General features: G+C 48.5%; 1 protein-coding gene across 1 annotated transcript; it reads left to right on the plus strand.

Moving 5' to 3' along the window:
* The first annotated feature begins 1,137 nt into the window (after window positions 1-1,137).
* Window positions 1,138-8,732, plus strand: FJX1 (four-jointed box kinase 1). The gene has a single exon (XM_088459034.1). It carries the CDS (start codon window positions 1,679-1,681, stop codon window positions 2,855-2,857), a length of 1,179 nt encoding a protein of 392 aa, XP_088315160.1. The 5' UTR covers window positions 1,138-1,678; the 3' UTR covers window positions 2,858-8,732.
* The last annotated feature ends 3,801 nt before the right edge of the window (window positions 8,733-12,533 follow it).

Genomic DNA, 12,533 nt, shown 5'->3' on the forward strand with positions numbered 1-12,533 from the left:
ATGATACATCCAGGTGCTATGATCACATATTGCGACGCGTTCATGGCCCCCATTTATGTCAGTACCGCCCAGAAACGCATTGCAAAATCGGATCATAGCGGGCGGATGTATCACCCGGGACAACGTCTCTGAAAGGAACCCGTCCCTGCAATGTGAACGGAGGGCTGCCGCGCACGTCCTCTCCCACTGACTGCACATGTGCGGCGGCCATTGCCAAGGGAGGGTTCCTCCACCGGCTAATCATGCGCGGTGTAGCCCATAGGCCATAGCATTCCGGATGATGGTAAATCGGGCAGCATCGCTTCCCATATAGAAACCTATGGGGGGATCACAGCAGGTATCGGAGATATATGCTGCGGTCCCTCAATACATCCGGGGGATGCTTAATGTTTGAGGTAAACCCCCGAAAAACGGTGTTTTCGGGGATTGTACCTCAAATATTCAATGATAAATAGGCCCCCATGGGCGGTAATATCATGCCCAGATCACATTGCCAATGCGATCGTTCCTAAATGGGGGCCTGAATGAAGACCAGTGCAAGGCGCAGTTCCACTATTTGTACACCAGGCGGAGCTCCCGTTCTCTGCAGCTTAGTAAGGCTCCCATAGTTGCAGGAGGTCCTAATTAGGAGACACAATAGGGTTATTACCAAACTGCATCCCTGACATCTCTCCTGACCCTTCCAGAGCTGCGTGGCTGTAGGGCAATGCACTAACTGAATGCCTTATCCTAGGGATGTCCTCCATGTTGCATTAACTCTTTCATCCCAGGTCCAGAAATAGGACAACTAGGCAATAGTGACACACTGTATATTACACATGATAGACAAGAATAAGATAAATGACACCTATGCTGCACTGGCTGCTGACTTGTACAGTGGCATAAATATGTTGCACCCATAGTTATAGCTCTGGGGTTACAAACAGAATAATTCCAGAGGGACTAGTTAAATGCAGCCGAATTCTATATTGCAAAAACTGTATTAATTGCATTCAGTGATGAATCATCTGGAATGTGCCAAATGCTTTGTTGCCGGAGCTGGTGGGACTCAGGACCCTACCCCTTTAAGAGGAGGAGCAGCCGGGTGATGAGGGGGCCGAGGAGGGTGTGGGAATATTCTCTCCTTCATCTGGAATCTGCAAAGCTCACGCTTCTTCCTCCTTCTTCTCACAGCGGATCCGGGGGACGGAGAGAGGCTGCTGCATGGTGAGACCCCCGGGAGCAGAGCGCACCCATCACCCTCTCCTTACTGTCAGGACCAGACCACAACTTTCTAGGACACAGGCTGGCATGAGGGGTACTCAGCAGCATCAGAGGACAAAGACCCAGACGTGCACAGGGAGGAGTGCCCAGGATCCGATGTGTGCCCAGTGACCACCCTGCAATGTCCCAGTGACCACCCAACGATGTGCCCGGTGACCACCCTGCAATATGCCCAGTGACCACCCAACGATGTGCCCGGTGACCGCCCTGCAATATGCCCAGTGGGCGCTCTCCAGCACTTAGCTCCTAGAACTCAGACCCATCATGTGCCCACTGTCTGCGGAACTGACCCAATAACTGCGCCTGCGGCGCGGGTGGCAATGAGGATGCGACCAGTGAATGGCTCTGCTGCGCCCTGAGGATCCCCGTGGATGTGCCAAGCGCAGTGTGAGCGCAGCGTTCCTGCCCTACAAGGATGAGGGCAGCTGTGGCTCTGCTGACCTCCGGGCTCTTCCTGCTGGTGGGGGGCATTTTCTGGGTATGTAGAGACTCTCACCCCACTGAGCACCCAGGACCCATACATAGGAGAGCGCCACGGGCTTTGCGCCTCCCTGCGCTCCTGTCCCAGACTCAACCAGTGACTGAGGGTCCCTCTCCGGATCCAGGACCCGCACAAAGGGCATCTGCCAGCACCAGCCGCTCCTGGAACCGCTCACAGGACACCGTCACCCTAGAGCAGGGCATCCTCTGGCCCCGGGCGCTGGAGAAGGCACTTCCCCGGGGCTTCTCGGATGAGTTCTCCCTGCGTTGGCAGCAGTGCGCCCGGGCAGCCAGCGTGGTGGCCGTGGAGAGGGGCTGCGGGCGCAGCACCAACAGATTGGCCACCCTGTCCGATGGGAGCCGGGCATGTGTGCGTTATGGCATCAACCCGGAGCAGATCCAGGGCGAAGTGCTGTCCTTCTACCTGTCCCGGCTGCTGGGGCTCCGCGCTGTGCCCCCATGTGTCCTCTCCAAGGTGGGCAGCGCGCAGTGGGACCCTGTCCAAGCAGAGCTAGCGTCCACAGCATGGGTGCCAGGGGCACTGGTCACTATAACCCCCTGGCTGCACAACCTGAGCTCCGTTCTGCCACCCCTAAATCTGCGCACCGAGGATGGTCAGCTGCGCCCCCTGCGCCAGGAGCTGAGCTCTGGGCACGCCGGCATGGTGGAGCTGGCCCAATGGGGGGATCTCATCCTCTTTGACTACCTAACTGGCAACTTTGACCGGCTGGTGAGCAACCTCTTCAGCCTTCAGTGGGACCCTCGGGTCATGCTGCGCGGAACTAACAACCTACACCGCTCCCCCGACGGGACCCTGGTACTGCTGGACAATGAGGCCGGCCTGGCGCACGGCTACCGCCTGCGGGACACCTGGGACAAGTACAATGAGCAGCTCCTGGCCACGGTGTGTCTGTTCCGCCGGGGCGTGGTCAGAAGGCTGCACGAACTCTGCTTGGCGCAGAGCGTGGCTGAGGAGCTGCACGCGCTGTACATGGCCGGAGAACCCCTGGCTGCGGAACTAGGGCTATTGACTGAGCCAGAGGCTCAGGTTTTGCAGGACAGGGTGGGGATAATTTATAGACACATACAGAACTGTCAAGGAAGGTACAGCTGATATAGGAGGGTGTGACACCTTGTGTGCAGTCAGGAAGACTAGAAGCTGGCAGAGGCCAGTGGTATGGGCCAGTCCTGAGTGAGGTGGAGGCAGCTGGAAAGTGGGTTATATTTGCAAACGTTTTGGTGCTGTAGGCTGTGACTACTGTCAAGAGGGGCAAGTACTACTGAGCTAAGTGTATGAACTGATGTCACAATCTATTCTGTTACAGTTTGGGGAGGCACAGCAATGTAAAGTGGGGTGCAAAAGTGATGTATGGATTAACACTACCTCCAAAAGGAAATGTGAGTTGGCCGACTGGTGGTTTCAGGCGGGTTCCAGTGTTGCATATAAGCAGGGACTTGGATAATTTAGCTGGAATGAAGTTATTCTGACAGCTGCAGATGTTCAGGAATTGAGTGACCAAAATAAATGCTGTTATAAGGCTATTCCTCTACTCTGATAAGTATATATTTATGTCTGTGTCAGGGTGGTATAGTTGGAACAGAGCATAGAACCACAGGTCTTGGTAGAGATGGCTACAGTCATTTGTTTAGTGTGGCTACAGAGAGGCTGACCAGCTAAAGGTGAACAGCAGACAGATAAGTAGCCATCAGTGACAGGGAGCAGTCTAGTGCCGAAGAGAGGTTCATGTGTAGTCTGGTGTGCCAAGCTTCCTGTATCACAAGTAGCTTAAGGGGGTTCAAAAATATACTTAATATTAAAAATACACTTATTTGTAGTGTTTCACATACTCACCCCTTGACTAAGGATAGTCTGTACATGGAATTTTAACATCAAAGACAAGTATTTCCCAAAGCTAAACTATTCCCCCTTGCTTTATTCATTGAAGAGTGGGGGAGGGGTTAGAACCCTAATACACTCCAAATACAGCTGCATTAGAACGCTGATTATCGGAAACGCCAGTTATCCAAAAACCTCAGTTATCGGAAACAATTATTTGTACACGAACTATGGCAACAAAAAGTATTTGATGTTTTAAAGGTCCATAGAAATTATATTGTATTATATGCTGTAATTAAAAAAAAAAAATCTAGCATTTAATAATACATGTCCAATTATTCAAACAAACTGATCATCAGTTTTTCCCAACTAGTTAGGATAGTCAGCGTGCTACTGTGACGACATCGGATTGGTTTCTAAAAGTGACCTTTACACTTCAAAATTCCATGCCGTGGCTCATCGCAGCCAATCGGATTTCAGCTTTGATCAGACCCCTGAAAGCTAGATGAATCAGTGCTAAGGTTTGGTTGCTATGGGTTACGTCTATGTATTGCATCCATGGGTTATGACTGGGGGTGACGGTTGTACTCACTCTGTGTGAGTTATATTGATGGACAATGTATGTAAATTTAGTTACCAAAGGAAAATGTACAATTCTGGGCTAATATTTCTGCTTAAAAAAAAGGTGATATTTGAAAAATGTAAGAAATTAAATTTGTTGTTGTACATTAGAGGGTGTATCAGGAAAGGGACTAGCCCAGATTTCTACCAATGTCTTGTTCTTTTGTTTTCTTATCCTGTACCTCCCCCTTAAATGAACCCTTTAATGTTGCACAATCGTTTTTTTAGGATGTACAATTTAGGACCAAACTCCCTTTTCTGAAAACACAGCAGACCTCACTCAGAGAAGGAAGCCATTCTGTGTGCTGAACCAACATTCAGCCTGTCAGTTAGACACTGGTGACGTCAGCGAGGCATCAAATGGCTCATGCCTCAAACATGTCACTAGGTGCGGGCATACCGATTAGGCTGCATTCTCATGAACGTTGTTTCAGCTGACAAAATGCTTCCACGTTAAAGGAATAAATAGTCTTTATGACCTGTTATTCCACATTAAAATGAATGTGTTCACACTTATTGACACTTTTTTTTGTGACAAGAAAATTATTATTTTGTTTTTTAATGGCAATGTGAGCCATAGAGCAGGATGGGTGGAAATCTCTGGGTTTTATATGGGTATTAATTCTGCATTCGATCCCCTGGTTCGTCGAGTCTATTTAAAAGTGTACAGAATTTCCAACAGATGGGGCGATTGCTGGTCCAAGATAACAGCTCAGGCCCCTATAATGTGATATGCGATTTACATAAAGAGTAACGGCAGATGGTGAATAATATTTAACCTACATTAAAGCAGCATCACGTGGTGCTGGATTCTGGGTAAGCCAGGCGGTTAGAGGAAATAATTGTCAATGTGCCATCACAAACGCACCCTCAGGAACCCAGGTTTAGAGTAATACACTGTATCTCCACGCCTTGCACAGGAAAACAATGTAATATTTCATTTGAAAGGTGTATGAAAAGGTTAAAAGACACCGGGGAGGTTATTTACTATGATAAGACTAAAATACAGCAATCGGTTCTGGGGGCTGTTTTCTAACATAGGTCCACAACTGCTAAATCAAATAATAAGACCTGCTCCATCCCCTCAGAGGAACCCCTAATCCTGTAGGACAGCACTGGTTGTGGGTCTGTGGCCAGTATTCCTGTACTGCAGAAACGGAGCCGCTGGAAATACTGTTCCAATACGGGGGTCCCAGGTATCCACTGAGGGGTGGGAGTAGGAACATGATTGTCCTACATTGAGCAGAACGGCAGCTTGAAGCATCCACTGCCCATGGCCAATAGCTCCACACAATTTTGTGGCCAAATTGGGTAAATACGGATCATCTACTGAAAGCCACGGGCCCCAATTACTGACTGATGATCACATGCACTGTGGGAAGGGGGTCACCATTCAGCCACATTTTCCAATGGTCCATATTGACACTATGACATATTGACAGGTCTAGGTGTCATTCGGGATCACTGGTCACTTTGGGGCCAAACATTGAGGTTACTGTCCACTTATATATGACCTCTGCATGTATGGACCCCTCCAGGCCTCGTATGCAGGAGATAGAACCAGAGCTCTGATATCTCATGTACAGGTCATTGGCCTCTATGGTAAATGCAGCCTCTGATATCACTACAAGAGCCGGATAATGACTAGTGGTTTGGGCCCCACCTCCACTATGTTTTTTAAACAAAACAGGCCCCTCAGTGCTTCCTGGGCCCTAGTCGACAGACTACGTTGTCTGACAGATGGTCCAGCTATGCTTACCATAGCTCACCGAAATAGTACATGCTCCATTCCAGGTACAAGCTGCTTTTCCATTAGTACAGAGGTCACGTTTACCACCAAGATCAGAGGTCTGTATAGTCACAGCTGGTCTAGCAGTATCCACCCAGGATTTATCCGATTGCAGCTGATATAAAACATTTCTATGTCTTACACTGGTTACGTCTCTGGAGCCCAATTTGCACTAAACTGGTTGCAGCTAATTGTGTATTGGTTGCTCCTAGGCATTCTAGCACCTCTGTGTAATAAATGGCCTCCGATCTGTATCACAGCCTAAACGCATAAGGAGATTGCCCAAAATCATGGCCCTAAATGTACCTAAAGTAATAAGATAACTGGGACTTTTAAAAATAGTCAAAAGAAAAGGCCCCCGCCGGCTTCATTAAATGTGATCACTATCGTAAGACCGCAGCTCAGCAAATGAGTCACGTTGCTCCGGGACGGCTAGGCCGCGTCCTGTCCTTGTCTCCTCTGCATATCATTTCCATTCTCTCCCTTGTGATTATGCTTTTAACAATCACAGGAGTTTCACCCCTCGCTATTTGCTATTTATAGCCTATCTATATAGGGGAATAGGAGTTTGGGCTGAGAAACGTGGTGGGAATCGGCTGAATGTCACATCTCTGCGGTCTGGTGACAGGGTCTGGTGGTGAGGAAATGGGCAGCAGCAGGTTTGGCACAGGCCGCAGTGGGCTCTGTTACCTCAGGCAGGCCTGGTTATGGCTGGGAGGCTCTGATAAATGGGCCTGAGGCACCGGTGAAGCGTAAGTGCTGTTGACCTCTGGGCCTCTAGCCTCAGACTGAGCACAACTTACTAACTCATCCACATCCCGGAGCAGGTTATCAGGGGTGATTGATGTAGTGCGCTGTGGTCACATACTGCTCCCTGCCAGCTCTCTGAGCCATGTCATTTACTTGTCAGTGACTAATCTGCCCGGAAAGTGCACAGACGGCAGCAAATCCCAGAGCTGGAGAGAGGTGAGCGCAGCCCCTCTCTGCAACCTGCCTGGGGCTTTACTCCATAACATGTTCAGTAGATGAGCAGGACTATAGTCCCTACATTACAGCTTCTGTCAGGACAGGGCTTCTCGGTCCCAGTCCTCCGGACACACTAACAGTGCATGTTTTCTCTATCTCCTTGCTGGAGCATTCATTAACAGCTGACACGTTTTAAAAGTTTCACAGGTGGTTGTAATAATTTTCGCTTGTGATTCTTTGGGGAGACCTGGAAAACAAGCGCTGTTAGTGTGTCCCGAGGACTGGATTTAATAGCACTGGTTTAGGAGATGGTCGACCAGTGACTCTTGGAGATACAGATTTCAGGTCATGCTGGGACTTGTGCTTCCATGTCAGCTGAAGGGCCTCATTTCGCCTTATCCCACTTTATACTAGTTGCTTGCAGTGCAAACAGCCGTGTGGTTGGTGTTCTGCTACATTTTATGACAATGCCAGCCTGCGTTAGTACAATTTAACCCTGGCATAGCCACATTCAAAGATGTTATTGGTACTAGGCCTACTACTAGAGGAACTCAGATTTAAAACTGTAATTTGACCAAACCATTTATTCGGTGGTTGTGCTAAACAGACACATTGATATAGAGGACCTCATTCAGAGGCGGTCGCAAGAAGCGATCGCTCTCTCTGAATGAGGGCGGGCGCTTTTTTTTTTTTTGGTGCGGCCTTCTGGTTGCAAGCTAAGCTGTGGGTTACCACCCACAGCTTAGCTAGCGACCAGGGTGATGGTCGCGATGGTGATCACCATCGCGACCATCAGGGCTTGCGACCAGACCCTAAGGTTGGGTCTCAGTAGCCGCAAGCCCCAGGGAGCTTTCTGCTCTGATGGAGCAGGAAGCTCCCCACTGACATCACTGATGATGTCAGTGCGGCCGCCCACAAACCGGTAGGCGTTCCTTAAGGAACACCTCCGTTTTGGAAACCACCCCCCCGGCCCGCCTACAAATAGGGGCGAGCTGTCGATCAACATCGACAGCCGCCCCTTTTGTAGTGAGCTCCGGAGCGTGAGTTTCTCTCTCGCTCCGGGGTTTGCACACGCGCAGTGCGGTCGTTGCGCGTGCACAGGGCTACCCATCGACCCGGTTGCGAGCACATCGGTGCTTGCGACCGAGTCTGAATGACCCCCGGAGTGCTTAGTCTGGCCACCTGCCAGCCGTCCCTGTTTTGACACCATAAAGAGGCAGGGCTTGCTGGGAGGTGCGGAGCAGCGCAAAGCCATCCATCAACCCCTGCTCAACATCACAGCAAGGGACTTGGCCGCAATGGCGCAATTCATTACGAATCACGCCGTGAAGCCCCCGGACTGCCGACTTTCACCATTTTAAGAGCAGGTCTATTCTCCGGGCAGTCTCCAGGACATTGTGGGAGCGTAGGAAAGGATTTGTAAATCATAGTACGCAGAAGATCCGTCTACTTTGCAGGCTGGAGATCAGAATAGGAAACGCATTGGAATCAAATAGAGTTGTGTAAATTGGGAAAGCCAATAATATGCTTCAAAGGCTAATCCTATTCCGAGGTGCCCCTTAATAACTGGTGCCATGCTAGATGCCCACATCGCCCACCCAATAAGCAGCCGTCTGCTGGAAACCTGGTGGTGCACCTAAGCAGATTGGTTTGGCACAACACGTAGTCCTGGTTGAAGCACTTTATTTTATTAGTTCATTTTCTAGACAAAAAAACTGTTTATTTCCGATACATTTGGAGTATTTCGACATTGTACTGTGTAATACAGAATAAAGCTGCGGAAATTTGAATATAAATTGCGCTTCTGACATCTTTCTTTGTGGTAAAATAAATATCACAGGTGCCAAACGCTTCAGACGCTTAGACGGTAATATGAATGTGTTTGATGCTGTGCGCCGAGACAATATAATCATCTTTTGTCCTTTCTGGAAAGTTTAATATAAATGCGGGATTAGGTTACATGCATACAGAGCAAATGCTTGGGGGAGCGTAAAAATTCTGCACATTCCCCATAATCCAGGGCTGGCAATTCTCCAAATACTTTTACTTTTGCAATGAGGTAATTTGGGGAGAAATAAAAAGATTTTGAATTTTTCCCTTTGTGCAAATAATGGCTGAAAATCAAATACACAAAAACGTAATTTGCTACTTATCTGCCTTAATGAAGCCTAAGGTGCCAGCCCTCTGCGTCACAACTAACTAGTAACCAATTGTTGCCCTTTAGAGCTACCATATTTCTAAGTAGCGTTATTGTCTTTATTTTACTATATATGGGAATAAAAAACATGGTTGCCGGTCATATTGCTTAACATTTTTTTAATTCGCACATAAACGGCATTACAAAAAAAATCACTGCTTTTATCGGCATATCGCTTGTCAGCTGTCGCCGTGTTTATATATTATGTCACGCCGGATCAGACCAAGGGCCTCATTTATCATAAAACACCCATTTTCGGGGGTAACCTCAAATATTTAGTATCACCCCCATGTATGAAGGAGGGACCACAGCAGATATCTCCGATACCCTCCATTCCCGCTGGTAGGCGCAGCTCCTCTAGGTTTGTATGGTGGATGCGAATCCTCCAGATTTACCAACTTCCGGAATGCAGCTAACATCATCTGAAGTTGGCGTCAGCCTAGGGGCTGCACCGTGCACAATTAGCCAGCAGAGGGCTTCTCCGGAACCCTCCCCGGTAATGGCGGGCGCACGTGCAGTCCGCGGGACTGCGCATGCGCAGTAGGTCCGGCATCACTCCGGGCATATGGCAGGGACGGGCTCCTTTCGGAGTCCCTGTTCCTGAGGGTGCCGGATAATATATTCCGGCGCTATGATCGCATCTCGCAGTCCGATTATGGGAGTTAATATCATGCCCAAATCGCAAATGAGCCCCCAAGTGGTAAAGGTCTGTCCCAGCGAGAAGAAATGGGGTCTGCAGACGCAGTACACTTTCCTTGGTCACCGATGTCTCAGCACTTTTATCTTATTCTAAATACTGTACAACTTATATATTGTATTATACTGTATAACTCATATCAAAAGGTGCGTACACACGTAACGATTTTTTGAACGATGTAACTATAACGACGTAGTTATCGTTAATCCGTTGAAAAAATTGTTGGTTTTTTTTGGGTGAACGATGAACGATAATCGTCCAAGCGCGCTCCCGTTTGTATTTCATCGTCCATTCTGACTGTCCAACATAACGATTTTCGTTCAGAAAATCGTTCATGTTGTACAGAATGAACGATGAACAATGTCCATTCACTGTATGCATGATTAAAAAATCGTTTATCGTTCAGGAAAATCGTTGACAAAATCGTTCATTAATTTAGTAACCAACGATTTTTGTAAACGATTTTCGTTCACTTTTTCAAGGCAAAATCTGAACGATAATCGTTGGTTACTAAAATCGTTACATGTGTATGCACCTTTAGGCTTTCTCTAGCTAAAATGCTGGAGAAACGCCTTCTTTTACTAAATAGACCCCTAAAGCAGGAATTCATTTATCACGTGGGAAAAGTCCAGGGAGGGCGTGCGGATGGAATTTGCAGGTGGTGCAGAGAGTTGAGTACACGCATACTTGCCTACCCTCCCGGGACCTGCGGGAGGGTCCTGATTTTTCGGGTAACCCTCCGCACCCCCGGAAGAGTAGACACTTCTTCCGGCCCATGAGTAGGGGGCGAGACCTAATGATGCAATTTTATGAGAATCGCCTAATTTGGCCCAACCTCCTAGTCAAATGCGGGATTCTCTGCATTTTACCACGAGTGGCAGGGCTTAATGACGGTCAACTCCCGGAGAGGAAAATCTAAATGTCGGTAAGTATGCGTACACGTAATGACGTCTATTTTCACACTGCTCTCTGGCACCATTGATTAGGAATGGCCATCGGTGTGGTTACCAACGATGGCGATATAACATGTGGACATTGATGGTTACCAACTATGCAATGGATGACCATTGATGGTTTCACCAACCAATGCTCATCCCTGTTCTTTGACTGTTTGGCCCGTGGACCAATCAGAACCTGGGCTGGGGCTTCGCTAGTGTTGGGGACAGAGCTATACTCTGTGTCCCGGCCCCTTGTAAAAAAAACATTTGGTTATGCTGTGCCATCAATGGAGGGAAACCATCCGGTTCTCCCCATCGATGATAAAAGCATTCAACATCAGCCATAAACTACTGATGATTATGAATAATCGATTGATGGTCATCCCTACTATCGATAGGTGCAAGAGTGCACTAGTAATGATAAGGGTGATGCAGCAGGAAATAGATAGGGACACCCAGTCGCAGAAAGGCGCAAAACTGCGTACAGGCGAATATATGCATTAAGGGTTCAGACCCACTGATTCATAGCACTCGCAAGCGGGTCGATGGTGGCCCAGTGCGCACGCGCGTGCTCGAGCCCCGGAGCGAGTGAGACACTGAGGCGTTCCCGAAGGAACGCCTGACGTTTGTGGGCGGTCCTACTGACATCACTCGTGATGTCAGTAGTGGACTTCCGGCTCTATTAGAGGCCGCTCGCACAATAGGGACGCCCTGATTCAGAGCGAGTGCACGCAAATAGTTGTGCCTAAGGGCCTGATTCAGAGCCGCTTGTAAGCGGCCGCTCGTTCGTTCCGAGCGATGTTTGCCCAACTGCGCATGCGTACAGATCATAATACGCATGCGCGAACCAGTCAGTGCGGCCGAAAATCGTTTGTTCGCTAAATAGCGAATGCCTTTTATTTTGAGTGACAGAATGAGGAGTATGTGGGTGGTAACAGGTGAAGGTGCTTGAAAACGGGGAGTGGAGATCCGAACGCAGGCGTGCTTAAAGGTCAAAACGGGCGTTTTAAGGGTGTGCACACTGGGTTATTTTATAGTCATTTTATAGTCAGAACTGCTCGCAAGAATAGCGAGCAGTTCATACGCTGGTCGATGTACTCGATTAATCTAATAAATAGCGGACATGACGGATGCGAGCGGCCAGGGGGCGTAGTTTTCCAAAAAACGACCGCATGTTTTGTTCGCTCGTTCAGACCTAGAGGCGTGAACAGACCGCAAAGAGCGAACGGTTCATTTGAATAGCCACCACTATTTTCTGGACGAGCGAGCGCAAATAGTGTCCGGCTCTGAATCAGGCCCTAAGTTCCATGTGTGTAAAACAGTTGCTGACACTCAACTCTGCAACAGCCGGTAGGTACTGTTAGGCGAAGGTCTGATTTATTCGGGACCATTAAGGTGCAAGTGGTTGGTTTACTAAAAGCAGTTTTCAGGAAGCAGAGTTGCCCTTTAAGTCCCTATAATATACAGAAGGAATCTCCAGCCGTTGTACAGTACTGCATCTCTCAGCTGGATAACACCGGTTAGCTATATATGATATATACACAGCTCACGTATATAAATGTATGTTGCATTCCCCAGCAGCGGAACAATCTGCTTCTGTAAATACCGCCGCCATCCTGAGCACAGGGAACATTAGTATGTGGGCGGCGATAGGTCTAATGAACATTTCCACGGCAAGAACGTAACTCTCACATCCCTTTCTCCAGGCATTAATAATCATTTGGGATAAACGCTGATGACCGCAC

Source organism: Taudactylus pleione, unplaced genomic scaffold (genome assembly GCF_031769625.1).
Source record: "Taudactylus pleione unplaced genomic scaffold, aTauple2 ptg000887l, whole genome shotgun sequence".
Lineage (NCBI taxonomy): Eukaryota > Metazoa > Chordata > Amphibia > Anura > Myobatrachidae > Taudactylus > Taudactylus pleione.

Excerpts from the sequence above, each read along its gene's own strand:
- FJX1 (XM_088459034.1), top strand. The coding sequence starts at position 1,679 with ATGAGGGCAGCTGTGGCTCTGCTGACCTCCGGGCTCTTCCTGCTGGTG.